Source organism: Megalobrama amblycephala, linkage group LG5 (genome assembly GCF_018812025.1).
Source record: "Megalobrama amblycephala isolate DHTTF-2021 linkage group LG5, ASM1881202v1, whole genome shotgun sequence".
NCBI lineage: Eukaryota > Metazoa > Chordata > Actinopteri > Cypriniformes > Xenocyprididae > Megalobrama > Megalobrama amblycephala.
This window is the reverse complement of record NC_063048.1, coordinates 17,445,470-17,462,596: the sequence shown is the minus strand read 5'-3', so window position 1 is coordinate 17,462,596 and position 17,127 is coordinate 17,445,470. Positions and strand designations below refer to the sequence as shown.

The window sequence follows — 17,127 nt, the reverse complement described above, 5'->3', positions numbered from 1 at the left end:
TAAAATACACATTGGTCTACCTTAATCACTCAGCCATCCTGGTTGTTAGGTTTTTTCCTAGCCATGTTTTAGTTGGCTGATCCTGCTAGTCTCATCTGTACTCTGAAAACCAGAAACCCAGAACTCACTGAAAACTGAAAACCATTCAGTTGAATCACTAGTAAACCAGCATCATTATACACTGCAAAAGCAATTTCAGTACCCTCAACCAAACATAATGGAAAGTCTTCAGCCTCCTGTCACTCTGTCCCGTCTTAACGGCCGCATTCCTTTATCAATTTACATGCTCAGTCAGCACACCGTTCGCATCAATGATTTCTCAGTCAGTTTGTTATTTTTCTATTGGAAACCACCCTAGTAAGCTCTTACACGGAAAGAATCCGTCAAACGCATGCACTGGTACGAGCGCTGACAGTGGAGAAGCCCCGCATGGTGAAAGTTGATCCTGATCTTCAGCGCATCGCAGGGAAACCAGCATATCTGGCATTCCTCTCAGACATAAAAGGATGGGGGATATTCATCTGTGTTTGGACTCAGTCTGTGCCGATTTGGGTCTCGATATCTAGTGCTGGCACCTCCCAAAAAATCTCAGAGGCGATAATACGGTTGTGGGTTTGTCGAATGCGTCGTCTGTTAAGCAAAATTATGACTTTTGGAAGCATATTTTGAGCGGTGCATAATGAATCACACGGTAGGTTGTTATTGAGAACTTTTGGAGAGTTCACACAGTCATCTTTATTGGAACAGCTTGAGTTCATCTGTAAATAACACCCACATTTAGGCTGCATGTTGTGCGGTGTGCTGGCAAACTAAAAATGAACGATTCTCCAGCCGACCGGAACATAAGCAGGATGGTGGGCAATGCAAATTCTGGCATTTACAGCAGAAAAATGTCACCTTTCTCAAGGGACAAGGCTGCAACAGTGGCCTTTGGATATAAGAACATTGTGAGATAAGATATTGATGGGTGTAGCTGCTCTATACGGCTGCTTTTGTGACACCCACAAGTGATCGACTTTGAGATAGAGACGACAGAGACAGATATATCATTCATATTTGCTCTGAATAGAACTAATTAAAAACACTATCTAAAAATGTGCTTTGCAAATTTACATGTGACATTCTACCACGATAATGTGAATATTCACAGCGATCATGATTTGCAGCATCAGGGATGTGGCTCCCAGAGTGAGTTTTATGACAGTTTGATGAGATTAAATACCAAAGTCATCTCCATTATCTGCCTAATGATAAAGCAATTAGTGGTGACTTTCAAACACATCTAGAAGCTCCTGAGTAAATTTGTACATGTATCCATCAAATAGAACAGACCAAAGCTGTCAATTGTAAGTCTCCCTTTTCCTAACTCCTGTTTCTTCATCATTGAGACTCTCTCCAATTCATGTTCCATCAAGGTTTACTCACAGGAATCCTGTGAGTTTGGCAGATTCATCAATCACCTGGCCTGTATATGATTTGAAAAAATTACATTCAGTGGCTAATTAAATTTTTAACAGCGCTTTTCTAAAATTGAGGTGTTAAAGAAAACACCTTACGGGCATTGTGGAGTGAGCAGAGCACATGGGAATTCAGTAGTCTGAAATATTCATCCTGATATGCCTGTGAAAATGTAACTATATAAAACAGAAAATCAGTTTACACTGCAAGAAGATGTCTAAGAAGAAATATCTTTTTTTAAATTAAGCTTTGTAGACCCTGCCTGAAAGACAACAGATTAAAGAGTGATATAAAGACTTGTTCTCTATCTGTTGTAATGGACATATCAACTTCAGGTTTATTGATTCTATAATCCGAGATGGGATCTCAGCCCACTAAAAAATATGAAACTTGCTTTCTCTGTACGGCTACAAGCACATATAAGTAGCTGGATAAGATCTGTGCATCCCGAGTTTATACTTCAAATGCCACAATATAAATCAAATCAATCCTTGAAATGAAAAGTGCTCAAATGACATTTCACTGTGGCATTTTTTAGAATATAACAAGCAATGAACTCTAGCCTACAAGCCTCTGAAGGAATAGGCTAAGAAGGTCCAGTCTCATTAGCATGGAGCCTTCCGTTTGAGAAGCACCCATTAACCGTTCTGATTCATTCAGTTGTACAGATTCCGTATGACTGATTCAAAGATGTAACTCGTCTTTTAGAACTGCTCACTCATATAGATCTGATAAGGATACTCTGATCACGCTGTATGTTTTTGATTCACTAAAAAGAGCCAGCTCATAAGAGTCATTTGTTTGTGAATAAGACTAAACTTGTTTCGTTGTATGTTTGTTTATGCTCGCACGCCGTGCCGCGGGGACAACTGGAAAGGAGTTTTTTGTCCTTGTTTTGGTGCACAGTATTTATAACTTCAGCATATTCAATACAGACTTCAAACCCACTTTAAAGACTCGGGTAAAATATTTTGCTGTGGTGAAAACTGGAGAACAGTGCAGATAACATGCAGACTTGCTCTTAAAGGGATAGTTCACCCAAAAATGAAAATTTTGTCATCATTTACTTCCCTTCAAGTAGTTCTGAACCTGTATACATTTATTTGTTCTGGTGTACACAAAGGAAGATATTTGGAAGAATGTTTGTAACCAAGCAGATCTCATATTTTCTCGTATTTTTTTCCTACTATGGTAGTCAATGGGGGACGAGATCTGCTTGGTTACAAAAATGCATCAGAATATCTTCTTTTGTGTTCAGCAGAACAAAGAAATTTATACAGGTTTGGAACAACTTGAGGGTTAGTAAATGATGACAACATTTACATTTTTGGGTGAACTATCCTTTTAAAGCAAAAAAAGTTATATGCACTATAATCAAATATAATCACATATATGCACTAAAATCAAAACAGCAAAGATTGTCAATAAAAGTGAAGTTAGATTTGAGAATTTTATTTGTTTGCCTAGGCTATAATTTGGTAATTTGTCATTTTATGCAGTGTCCAGATACGTTTTGGGGACATTGTATTAAACGCAAATTAATTAATATCAATTCATTCAGAACTAATTTTATGGATCCCTGAATAGATCCATAAAATGAGTTCTGAATGAATCGACATTAATTAATTTGTGTTTAATGCAAAATAACTATATTTGCATATATATATATATATATATATATATATATATATATATATATATATATATATACACATACTGTATATATATACATACATTCCAGAAATACTATAAAATGCAAAATACAAAATAAATGTGAATCTAAATGTTTTGATGTTGAAAACTAGTAGCAATGTGGGCACCACTGAGTCAGTATGTGGGTTTGGCTGCTGTTCCAGTGTTCTTAAAGACCTTTAATAACCCAGAAGAGAGCATCTCCTTTAATTAGTCGTGCTGCTCTATCCAAACTGCTCTCACCCACAAAAGCCGTGAGAGATCATAGGGAGACCACCTCCTCCGCCACCATCCTGCCGCATATGCTGGCTAATGAGCCCCCCTACCGGGATCTTATCCCTGCTTCTGAAAATTAGAGGCTCAATGCATGCAATGGGTTGCAAATAACCAAACAGAATTTGTGGTAATGGGCATAGAGATGCTGGACGTATCTAAACAAACCTGGAAGTATTGGTTATATGGAACAGAAAAAGACATGGGTCTTTGTAGTGCAGGGACTGTGGGTGTAAAAGAGGGTTTCATTAAATTCTGTCTGCTAGCACGTTATTAGATCTGAGCCGGTTTGAAGCTATTGGTTGAGACTTATCACTGTGGCTCAGAGGAGCTTTACCTCAAAAGTAGACTCTATAAACTTGTATAGATAAGTCTTACTGTATCTACAGCTCCTGATGTACCATTGCTAGAAATGCTACCACACCTCTGGTGGATTAGGGGGATGTACAGACACCAATGCATGAAATGACAGTATCATTACAGCGTCAAAGGTCAGCTGCATTCCTTTTTTCCCAGACTACAAAAGAGCTGTCCTGATTTGTGCACACATATTCAGCAGGTTAGTAGACAAGTGTCGTGTGTGATGTGTTCTCAACAATGCACCTTATGCATAATTCAGATGGAATATGCAAAAAATGCAGGTAGGGTTCTTTTTGCTATTAAATAACACCAGGATGAAATATTTAACAAACCGTAATGACATTTCTGGACGTCTGTTCCCAGGAAAGGCAAAAAGATGTACAGTTTACACTCAAAAAAATGAATTGTTGGATTTACTTAAAAAATAAGTGTCAAGTGGTTCCACGCAACAATATTGAGTAATTTATACAAGAAACTATTTAGTTGAATGAACAAAAGAAATTCAAGTAAAGCTGACAAAATTTCTTTGAGTAAATACAAATTATTTGAATGTCACTGTTACATAATATTTATATGTGCAGTTTACTTAATAATGTTATGTTGATTACGTAAGGTGAACACATTTTTTTTTGAATAATCATTTAAATAAATAGGATACAACATATCAGAATGCAACCCCTCACCCCAAAATGCACTCAAAAAATAATTCATTGAACAAACTCAATTGAATTTCAATGGAATTCATCCTATAAGCATGTGTATATGAGTGCGCACAGCCTAAACACAGGCGACACTCTTCTGCATGATGGTAACCACAAAATTCAAAAACATTACAGAAACTACTCTAAATGTCCAACATAACTGAACATTAAACACTAACATAAACTAACAACATCTTTCCCTTTACTGAAAAACACATAAAATAACACTTTACTCCCTAAATTTACTCTCCTAATGCAGTCCCTTGCAAAGCATGCTGGGAACTATGGATCCTCTGCACAGTTAGTTATGTCAACAATAATGTGCGCGTTTCACACAGCAATGTTAAGTTGACTGAACAAACACTTACTAAGTAAAGCTGACAATACTCAATTTTAGTAGAAACAACGCAGTTAAATTACGTTCATGTAGTTACATGAGTTTTTTAAGTAATGAGAACAAGGGTGGTTTGAGTGAAACTAACAACAGTGAAAGTTCATTTTTTTGAGTGTAGTTTCCTGCTTCTCTGATTTTTCATTAAAGAAATGACCCTAGCAATCTCATGTGTCTCCTTTAGAGTTTCAGAAGAGATCTCAGCTTAGATTTGCCAAGATACCAAAGTTCCCTTTCGATACTTCACTCGTACTGCGTATGGGGAAAAGTCTCCCTTTTTCCCCGTCACTGAAGCCTTTTTCAATAACGCAGTGTAACTGCATCGTCATTGGTTCACTCATGAGAAGTTGTTGAACCAATGACGGCGCGGCATAGCTGCGCGACCTATGGCGAGAAAGCGCGCGAATATTCCCGCCAAAAGGGGCGGGGTTTAGTGCTATATAAGCGGGCGTTTCGCCATAGGAAACCAGTCCTTTCTCCTTCAGCGACGACTACACATCTCTTCGCTGATCTCCGCGCTGAAGCCGAAGAAGCTCGCCGCCTGGAAGAAGCAGCTCTCGCCGCCGTTGAAGAGGACGGGGGAATGTCTCGCTGCGGCCGGACCACCCCCAAAGCTCCTTTGCGCAGTTTCCCCTCCGCCTCGTTCACATCCGGGCGTGGGAATGATGCTCAGTGTTACAGATGGGCCCACAAATGTTGCGTCCACACAAACCGCCGTTTTCACGGCGAACACATTTTTACCTTTTCTAATAAAGGGCAAATTTCCTCTTCCACTCCCCTCGGTGCACAGCCCCCCCTCAGGCGGGCTGTCAGCCGATGTCATTCAACCTCTTGCCACCCGGGTCGAGGCTTGGCGGGCCATCCCCGGGCTGTCAAAGTGGGTCCTAGGGATCATAAGTCAGGGCTACTCGCTCCAGTTCGCCCGAAGACCCCCACGCTTCGGCGGGGTGCTTCAATCTTCGGTGATTTCGGACAACGCTCACGTTCTCCGAACCGAAGTCTTGGCGCTGCTCAGGAAAGGAGCTATAGAAATAGTCTCTCCTCCAGAGAGCGAGTCAGGCTTTTACAGCCGTTACTTTCTGGTCCCCAAGAAAGATGGCGGTCTCAGACCTATCTTAGATCTCAGGATCCTGAACCGCTCCCTCATGAGACGGAAGTTCAAGATGCTGACGCTGAAGCAGATCCTTGCACAGATTTGTCACGAGGACTGGTTTTGCTCACTGGACCTGAAAGATGCCTACTTTCACATCCAGATAGCCCCCACCACAGGCGGTTCTTGAGATTCGCCTTCGAGGGTGTGGCTTACCAATACACGGTCCTACCCTTCGGGCTGTCCCTGGCTCCTCGCACTTTCACCAAGTGCATGAATCCGGCTCTTTCCCCACTCAGACAGATGGGAATCCGTGTTCTGAATTATCTCGACGATTGGCTCATTCTGGCCCACTCGCGAGCAGAGCTAGAACTTCACAGATCTGTGCTCCTCAGCCATCTAGAATGCCTGGGTCTCAGGGTCAACCTATCCAAGAGCTCGCTGCTTCCCAGCCAACGCATTTCGTTCCTGGGAGCAGTTTTCGACTCTGTTCGCATGACGGCAGTAGTCTCGCCAGAGCGCGCTCTGGCCATTCAGCAGCTCGCGACTTCCGTCACAAACAAAGCCTACCTTCCTCTGAAGTCCTTCCAGAGGCTTTTAGGGCTGATGGCTTCCGCCTCCCCAGTTCTACGGCTCGGCCTTCTTCGGATGCGGCCTCTGCAGTACTGGCTGAAGTTTCGGGTCCCCCCCACGCCTGGCGGCATGGCCGCTTCTGTCTCAAGGTCAATCAGGCCTGTCTATCAGCCCTGAAGCCCTGGTTGAACCCCGAGTGGTTCAAGCGTGGCGTACCCCTTCAGGCGGCGTCACGGAGGACGGTGCTCTCGACAGACGCATCCAACTCAGGTTGGGGCGCTCTTTGCGAGGGCAGACCGGCCTTCGGCTCGTGGTCACACGAGGAGAGCCATCTTCATATCAACTGCCTAGAAATGCTGGCAGTGATTCGTGCCCTTCACTTCTTTCAGGCTCACCTGACGGGACGCCACGTCCTAGTCCAATCGGACAGCATGACGGTGGTGTCGTATATAAATCACCAGGGAGGTCTTTCGTCCAGCCGCTTATGCACACTGGCGAAGCGTCTTCTGGAATGGGCTCTACCCAGGTTTCGGTCGCTCAGGGCGACACACATTCCTGGAAAAACCAATCTGGGAGCAGATATGCTGTCTCGGAGCAATGTCCCCTCAGACGAGTGGATGCTCCACCCCAGACGGTTCTCACGATATGGGAATTCTTCGGGAAGGCAGAGGTCGACCTCTTCGCCTCAGAAGACAATTCTCATTGCCCAACTTATTTCTCCAAGAAGGACGACGCGCTGGCCCACCATTGGCCCAGCACCCTTCTTTACGCATTTCCCCGATCGCTCTGATCCCTCAGGTTATCAGACGAATCAAGGAAGACGAGCACAAAGTCCTCCTGGTGGCCCCGCTCTGGAGGAGCCAGGCTTGGTCCTCAGAGCTGTTCAGGCTCTCCAAGAGAGCCCCATGGCCCATTCCTCTGAGACGGGACCTTCTCTCTCAGGCGAACAGGACAATTTGGCACCCACAGCCAGAACTTTGGGCTCTGCACTTATGGTCCCTCGACGGGAGCCGGTTAACCTCCCCGGGGACGTGTTGAACACCATCTCTCAGGCGAGAGCTCCGTCTACGAGACGTCTCTATGCCCAGAAATGGTCAATCTTTGTTGATTGGTGCTCTGCACGCAACATAGATCCAGTGGAGTGTGACGTATCTCCGATACTGTCCTTTCTCCAAGAGCGTTTGAATTCGGGGCGAGCCCCTTCAACGCTCAAAGTTTACGTAGCAGCCATCGCAGCGTTTCACTCTCCTATCGCTGGCCAGTCAATTGGGAGAAACGGCCTAGTGGTGCGTTTCTTGAGGGGTGCTAGGCGATTGAATCCTCCTCGCCCCCTCACTGTTCCCACCTGGGACCTTTCTTTGGTCCTCAGAGCTCTCAAAGGACATCCCTTTGAGCCGCTGTGCTCAGCTAACCTCAAGCCCCTGACGCTCAAGACCGCTCTGCTACTAGCTTTAGCATCGGTGAAGCGTGTCGGCGATCTGCAGGCCCTCTCTGTGAGCCCTGCTTGCCTTGAATTTGGGCCCAACGACTCTAAAGTCGTATTGAAACCCAGGCTTGGCTACGTCCCCAAGGTGCTCTCGACTCCGTTCAGAGCACAAGTTATCTCCCTCTCTGCGCTCCCTGTCTCATCAGATGAGCAAGAGCTGGAGTTGCTCTGCCCTGTTAGGGCATTGAGAACTTATGTAGAGCGATCACAGCCTTTCCGGCTATCAGATCAGCTCTTTGTTTGCTTTGGCGGCCGCACCAAAGGGTCTCCGGTCTCAAAGCAACGCCTCTCGCGTTGGATTATTGACGCCATAGCTCTTTGTTACTCCTCCATGGGCTCAGACTGCCCCATAGGAATCAGAGCTCACTCCACTAGAAGTATGGCCTCTTCTTGGGCCTGGTCCAGTGGAGTTTCTATCAAAGACATCTGTGAGGCGGCCGGCTGGTCCTCGCCGTCCACCTTTGTCAGATTTTACCAGTTGGACGTTCCGACTTTGCAAGCTCGGGTCCTATCGGTGTGATGCAGCGGCCTCTTTGAGCCCCGCCTCAAAACTGGTTCAGGAGTTTCTCCTCTTGTAGTGTAATTTGGGTTCGACGGCTTCGGCCTTCTCACTAGTTCATGGACCCCCCTGGCGTCCCGAACTTGTCCAGTCGTTCCCTTCCGTGGCACGGCGCGGTTGAATTCGTTCCCCATACGCAGTACGAGTGAAGTATCGAAAGGGAACGTACTCGGTTACTAACGTAACCTCGGTTCCCTGAGATACGGAACGAGTACTGCGTTACTTGCCGTGCCACGAGGCTGCGGCTTCAGGGTCGTCGCTTCAGTCGATATGGCCTGGTTTCCTATGGCGAAACGCCCGCTTATATAGCACTAAACCCCGCCCCTTTTGGCGGGAATATTCGCGCGCTTTCTCGCCATAGGTCGCGCAACTATGCCGCGCCGTCATTGGTTCAACAACTTCTCATGAGTGAACCAATGACGATGCAGTTACACTGCGTTATTGAAAAAGGCTTCAGTGACGGGGAAAAAGGGAGACTTTTCCCCATACGCAGTACTCGTTCCGTATCTCAGGGAACCGAGGTTACGTTAGTAACCGAGTACGTTTTCTTTTCAATAAGGAAATGAAAGAACAACAACGATTTTAGCTTTTGTTCTTGTTCTGAAGAATTGGAAATAGTCATGTATTGATCTCAGTGGAATCCACTTGAACTATTATAGGATTATTTCTCCTTTCCAGAGGCAATAACAGGGAAATCTCCTCTATATGACTCTCAAATCTATTATATTGATCCTTAAATTAGAAAAAATAAGTCTTGAGAGATGCTAGTTCCTATTGTCTTAATGCACTAAACAATCATTCAAAGACAAACCAATAAGTACAATGCCTAAGAACAAACATATGCCTGAATGTCTCTGATGCTCTAGAGAAGCAATTTTCTCCCGCGTTATCAAAATGTCTATCAATGTAGTGATGATGGTATTATAGTCGCTAATCCATATGGCGTCGAGATTGGATTTCTATGGTAATTATGTCTGCTGCTTTGAATTTGGCTTTGCATTGAGAAGACAAAATAAACTGCTGTGCTGATCTAGGGTCAGAAAAGTCTGTTGTTTAAATATGTGCTTAACATGAAATTTAATCTTGAATGCTTTGATTTCAATAATTACATTTCACCGCATGACAGATGTTATAACTGCCCCTTGGGCTGCTCCATGACCACAATTCTATAACAAGCAAAGACTCAGAAAGAAAGCGTATTAGTCACAGTTTATAGAGAGAGTGTTTCCTTTTGGGAGGCATTTATAATGGAGCATTCCATTGGTCAGCTGTTTGTTTAGCATAGTGAATATGCAGTCCAGTTATTTGAAGGTATTTCCACTGTAAAAAAGAATTGTTGGTTTAACTTAAAAAAGTAAGTTACCTGGTTGCCTTAAAATTTTTGAGTTTGTTGAAATTAAAATTTGAGTTAATACAATGAAGGTGATTGATTTAATCAATAAAAACTCAAAATATTATGTTATCTGGACTACATTAATTATTGAAGTTGATTTGACAAAAGAAAAACTGTTGTGATAAATCATGAAAATAGTTTTTTACAGTGTAGAGAAGATATGAGGCTATATTCGATGGTGTATTACATCATTTAAACTACATTTTCTTAGTTAAAAACTAACAATTAAAGGTTCAGCTACAGATAAGATTTGGTGCAATCCGTTTGAACCATACACAACACTTTGTTTTTAGACTGTGCACATTGTATTTAGATTCAGTCTTTATTAATAATTTATTAGAGAAACTTAGAGTAAATATAAGTTTCCAAAACTAAACTTCAGCTAAAGTTACTTGGCATACCCTTTCCTTAGTCTTGCAACTGCATTTCGTAGCATTATTGAGATTTAATGTTTGCCTCCTGTCTCCACACATTTGACTGTGAAATATTAAAGCGTTATGAATAACTCTCTAAGTATCACACTGCAAACACTTCAGTCAAAAACATGAGTAATGGTAAACATGTTAAAGTTTGAGGCTTTATAGTCAAAAAAGTAGTTCAAAACCACTTGAAAAAGCAAGTGCTCTTATAGGAGAAGTGTTCGGAAAGGAGATGCGAACTTTCCTCAATCTGTCAACCTTTAACAGAGCTGTAAACCTACATAAATAGCTTGTTCTCCCTCAAGCAGAATGTTTTGTTCTCAAAAACATTGGTTGTGTTGTTATTCACAGATAGGTTACTGCTTTGAAACATGACAATTTGATAAGCATTACTGAACAGATGCTGTTGTATTTCTGTGCAGGTGAAAGTGATGGTACGCGTATGTCCTTCATCGCCCACCAGCACGGCAGAGTCCAGTTCTTTCCTGAAGGTCGATTCTCGTAAGAAGCAAGTGACCATTATGGACCCAGCGGCTAATTCTCAGCAGAATCAAACTCAGAAACGCGGCACCTCCAACCAGGCTCCTCCAAAGATGTTTGCATTTGATGCAGCCTTCTCCCATGATGCCTCTCAGGTGAGGGATTGGTACTAGTTTTAAAGTTTGTTCTCACCATTAAACATGCAGTGTGTAATTTCAACCACTAGTGGCAGAACTGCAAAATAATTGCCTCCTTATACAAAACAACATGTTCTTAATACAGGGAATAACACTGTGGAGCAACCTGTCTTAAAGGATTAGTTCACTTTCAAATAAAATGTTCCTGATAATTTACTCACCCCCATGTCATCCGAGATGTCCATGTCCTTCTTTCTTCAGTCGAAATGAAATTAGGGTTTTTGATGAAAACATTCCAGGATTATTCTCCTTACAGTGGACTTCAATGGAGCCCAAACTGTTGAAGGTCAAAATTACAGTTTCAGTGCAGCTTCAAAGGGCTTTAAACGATACCAGACGAGGAATAAGGGTCTTATTTAGCGAAACGATCAGTCATTTTCCAAAAAAAAAAATGTAAATGTATATGCTTTATATAAACAAATGATCGCCTTCCAAGTGGTTCCGCCAAAACCACACTTTCGTATTCATTGTCATTGCTGCTATCTACTGTAGAACGTCTCTTGCACACACCAAAAGAAAAATTTTACTCTTAACAAGTGTTAAAATATCTAAATTGTCACGTTAAAATATCTTTAGGTTTATATTAACATTTATTTATTTAGGACACACTTTTATCCAAAGTGACTTACAGTTTAATTGAGAAGCAAAAAAATAAAGTAAAAAAGTTTTTATTGAAAACAAGTCAACAGACTTATTAAAAATACCTTAATTTAATTTAAATCATGCAAATTCATTTTTTTATTCAGTTGTTTATTTCTGAAGAGCATGAATTTGATTGGCTGTTCTCTGTTTCCTGGCAGGCAGAGGTTTGTGCAGGAACTGTGGCTGAAGTCATCCAGTCTGTAGTTAATGGAGCAGATGGCTGTGTGTTTTGCTTTGGACACTCCAAACTAGGTAAGAGACAAATGGCTGAGACCAAAAAACACAACTTTAAGAATATATATATATTCAGTGTCTCTGTAATATATGAGCCTATCACAAAGTGCTTCCATTGCCCCTTTATAATATCTTGTAATTGCCTTTTCAGGCAGGCAGACATCTTTCATGTCTTTGTAATGAATGTCACAGCCTTAATACACTCTGTAATCCCTCATATGTGTTTTATGTTCAGTAAATAACCATCCCCCGTCGTTCCCAACACCTCAACCGTTTACATCCTGTGAATTAGATGGAATTAGTTTCATAGCACGCATGGCAGACTACAAGATGATCTCACCCTGCTTTGCCGTCATTGTCCATTGTTGTTTCTGGAAGATTAGTGTAAAATTTAACCAGCCGTTTGCTTGGAAAACAATGGGAAAATGCTACTGTGGTTGCTGGTCAGTGATTTGATGACAGTGTGCAATTCCTCAGATTCCTCGTTTCCATTAACCTTTACTCGAAAACCAAAGACCGGCTCATACATCACTGTAAAAGCATTCCACTGTGATTTCATTGGTCAGATGCCCAAAGCTAATTAACTAGCTGTAATAACCGAGACACTGGCCTGTTAGGGCTTTGAAAGTAATCATCTTGGACATTTGGCTTTACATTGTGGCTGTATAAAACAAGAAACAAAAGAGTCATGGTGAACTTGTGCAGTGCAATGAGCCAACCCCTGGTCACCATTGGTGCTGTAGTGCATGAAAACCTAATACACAATCTTTTAAGATTTTTAACTGGCTTGAACACACAGATTTTTTTTTTTTTTTTTTTTTTTTTGCCTTTATCCTTCAAATCAACCAGAGAGAGAATTACTAATAACCACACATAGTACCCTCTGACCTCTAGATCCTGTATGCCATGCTGGTTGTGAGGATGCACATGGCATATGGAGAATATTAAAATACTCTAGCAGTGTTTTAAAATGAAGCTTTATCTCCTGTCCTGAAACTGCTTGATCAGCCTGGAGGCTTATTTATGCTTTATTGCAATAAGTCAAAATCCATAAAACTGAAGGACAAGCTGAAGCCCATAATGGATTTGTGTGTGTAAAATTTTTAAGAGAGATGCTGTAGTAATTGAATCTCATAAGCTCTGCCTTCCAATCATGCCACTCTCTATCCAGTCTGATTGAATTACTGACTCTCAGTTCACCTGCTACAGAGCATCCATCTTATTTTCCGCTTGGAAGTAAAAGCCCAGCGACTTTAATTGATGTGAAAGACCATTTTTGACAGAGCAGGTTTGATATGTTACAATGCTTTACATAAAAATGTAAAATGTATTAAAACAAATAATAATAAAAATAAATATAAAGCACATAAATTATAAATAAATGTAATTGAACTAACTCATGTTTAAATAAATTATTTTACGTCTACAATGAAATGTTCTAACTATTCTTTTTCTGTTATGTGTTTTAATGGATTTTAATGCAGTGTAATCATGATGACCACTTATATGTTACCTGGGTGAACCGGTATAATGTCATTGTCATGTGTATGTTGTTTTTTGGTTTAGGGTACGTTTACATGACAACGATTTACTAAAAACTGAAAAGTTTTTCCTTTGCTTTTCAAAACAATCCCTGCTCACATAGATCCGTGAAAATGACTAAAAACGGCCAGTAGTTGGCGATGTCACTTTGCAAAGACTCCCAGCAACACTATGCGCTTTTAGACTGAACATGTAATATGCATGTGCATGACATCACAAACCCCCATCACCCCTCACTGCCCGCCCACCAGCCAACCAGCAACTAAGGGACCACTTACACAACACTGTTTTCAACTAAAAACGTAAAACTTTTTCTTTGTTTTGGCCTTTCATTTACATGACGATGGAGTTTTGGGGGCCTGAAAATGCAAGCTTTTGAAAACAGGTTTCAAAGTGCAAGTTTTTGAAAACAATAACATTATCGTCTCTGTGTAAAATACAAAAAAGTGAAATTGTGAAAAAGGTGATGTCATGCGCATGCATATAATGTGTTCAGTCTATAGGCGTGTAGATTTTCTTTACAAAGTCATATCGCCAACTACTGGTCTGGCATGAATAGTGCAGCATTTTAGTCGTTTTCGTGGATCTGTGTGAACGAGGATCAATTTGACAATGTTGTTGTCTGTATGTGAAAAATGCAAAGGTAAAACCTTAAATTGCTAAAACTGAAATAAAAAATGAAAGCTAAATACAAATATTTAAAAAAGCTAATAAAATGACAAAAGCACAACTACTAAAACTTAAGTAAAAGATATGAATATATATATAAAAAACTAATTAAAATATTAATACTAATACTTTACTATTATAGTATATGAATAATACTAAAATAACACTGTGTGAAATGGCAATAGTATAACACCTCCTTAAATTTTCCTTAAAGTGTTAATTATTAGAATGATATGTACATATAATCTGAAAGTATGAAAAATCTGCCCCATTTGCATCATATTAAATCATGAATAAATCTATAATCGGCTGCATCTGCACAATTGCAGGATTGGCTTGTATTTATGAACAGTTGTGATGTTTGAATCACCGTGAACCGTGCAAATGAGCATATTTGTCCTATTTCAGCAGACACTCGATCATCTCTGTTTCTGTTTCTCACTCTCTAACCAACCCAAACTAGAGGAATCCGTCTTTTGAAGTTAAATCTGGTCTGAATGTGTGCTGTGACATATGGCTTTGTTTAGTGGCCCCTTTCATGTCAACAGCAGGGGTATTTATGCATGTGACTGTGTGGAGGGCAATGTCCAGAAATGAATCCAGGGAAGCTGCCAATCAACAGGCTGTTGTTCCGGTTCTGGTCCTGCGGGTGAACCTGCTTTTAATGCCCAGTGCTGCCCACATGGCGTATGTGCTTACTCAACCACACTACGACATATGGCAAATGTCAGCGTACTGTCAAACAACGGGCTTTTCTGGAAACAAGAACCCATTTAAGGCAGACAAAACACTCTTGTGATTAGGCACGGTACATTTTCCAACTATATTTATAAGCACAATTACATTAATCCTGTCAATTTTCCAGTTGTAATGGATTTTTAATTGTATTGGAATGTTTTGGTGTAGCGTGCATGTGACATCTGTCACTGTGGTTTATGCCAGAGTGCTGGTATGGAAGCTAAATATCACATTAGAAAGTGTGAAATAGACCACACATATTGGTGTAATGCTCTTGAGGCCAAACAGACACCATGGCTTTTAGCACCTGACCTATTTCTACTGTACCGTTCCACTCTATACTTGCCAATCATTGTACGCAAAGCAATCCATCGTCAACTCGACTCTTGGTCTTGTTGCAGGCAAATCCTACACTATGATTGGCAAGGACGATTCCATGCAGAGTTTCGGGATCATCCCGTGTGCCATCTCCTGGCTATTCAAATTGATCAACGAGTGCAAGGAAAAGACAGGCGCACGTTTCTCCGTACGAGTGTCGGCTGTGGAGGTCTGGGGAAAAGACGAGAACCTGAAAGATCTGTTGTCAGAGGTGGCGACAGGCAGTCTGCAGGACGGCCAGTCTCCAGGAGTCTACCTCTGCGAGGACCCCATCTGCGGGATGCAGGTAAAATAGTCTTTCTGATCATTAATGATGTTCACATTTCTTTAATTATACAGTATATTGTTCATTTAAGGGGTTATAATCACTGATTGATGCTAAAATACTGTGAAAAATAGATATTAAAATATGCATTTTATTCAAATTTTATTTTGATGTAAATAACATAAGTAACATTAAAGGAGAAGTGTGTAATTTTTACAATGTTAAAATGTCTATTCCATTTTAATATGATTTCCGTAAAAAAATGTAAAATCTTTGGCACTATGTCTCAACCATTGGTGTGGTTTTGGGGCCAGTTATTTTAGTATTATTTAGATACTATTATTGTATTTAGAAATATTTTTGAATTGGCTTTTATATTTTCAGTTTTTATTTTCATTTTAATTTTTTAGTAATTTTATGTGCTTTAGTCATTTTTATTAGTTTTTTTTTAATTTTTTTATATTTCTATAATTATTTTTTTATGACTTATTTTGCTGTGTTCACGCCATGTTGCAATTACCATAATTTCAAGATGACAACACGAGACGTTCTGCTCAGAACTGTTCCTGTCCTTGACTGGGAATTATGCATTTCTATGGCTATAACGCATAAATAAATGTCATGTGGCACAAGTAGGAGCTCTCAGAAAATTCTCAGCTTGTAATTTGTAATTTCGAGCTCTAAGAGGATGTGAACGAAGTTGAAATCTTGTAATCACGGGAATTACGACTTGGCGTGAACACATGTAAGCGGAGCGGAAATAATTCCTCTGGAATGGAGAGCGCTTTTCTGAAGATTCCTCTCGAGAATCTGTGAAATAAGCAATAGGTCTAAGGTTATGGAGTTCAAATATTAATTTAATGCAGTTGAGAACCGTATACATTAATGCACAGTAAACATCAAAGTTAAGAACAAAGGAGAAGAAATTGAAAGGGAGTGTGGAGAAACAAAGCAAAGATTAGTTTTGTGATATACTCACAGCAAAGTTTTTGTTGTTGTTCTTTGCTTAGGGGTAAAAAGAAGTTGCAGTGGTATAGCTTCTGTTAGTGAACATCCTGACGCCGCTCACACTGCCTTTTAGATGAATATGCAAATATGTGCTTCCTCTCAATAAGAGCAGTAAAGAAAGCATCTGATCACAGTGATGTGGATATATTTGCACAAGCTCTGTAATTCAGCAGCATCCAGTCACGTCATGTTTATTTATACCACTTTATACCATGGTATGTCTGAATACTCGATTCTGATTGGCTGGAAAGTGTGCAATAAAACCGTTTAATGCACAGGTAGTTCCAAGTCAGTTTAATCACCGTTCTATATTAATACGCTGTTTTCATTGAAGCACAAAGACGCACATGTCACTCGGAGATTGCACTGCACACACACACAAACATTCAGGAGCACACAACAAACTTATCAAAGCTGCATCGCTACTTTTATTAAGAAAATAGTTTCACTATTGAATCACAACATTATATTTCTCAGCAACAAGGGGGTAACATCTCTGGTTTTTGAAGTAACTAAACTCACAGCTTCGTTGTTAATAGAAGAGATGATGAACAGACCCAGGTAATTCACACACACATC

The 17,127-nt window shown here is 40.8% G+C and overlaps 1 protein-coding gene across 3 annotated transcripts in view; it reads left to right on the top strand.

Moving 5' to 3' along the window:
• Positions 1-17,127, top strand: part of kif26ba (kinesin family member 26Ba) — a 109,447-nt gene that overhangs the window by 77,749 nt on the left and 14,571 nt on the right. For all 3 annotated transcript variants that reach the window (XM_048190905.1, XM_048190904.1, XM_048190906.1), the window contains 3 exons: positions 10,818-11,030; positions 11,873-11,966; positions 15,299-15,561. In XM_048190905.1, the coding sequence (XP_048046862.1) occupies positions 10,818-11,030; positions 11,873-11,966; positions 15,299-15,561 (570 nt within the window). The remainder of the gene's footprint in view (positions 1-10,817; positions 11,031-11,872; positions 11,967-15,298; positions 15,562-17,127) is intronic.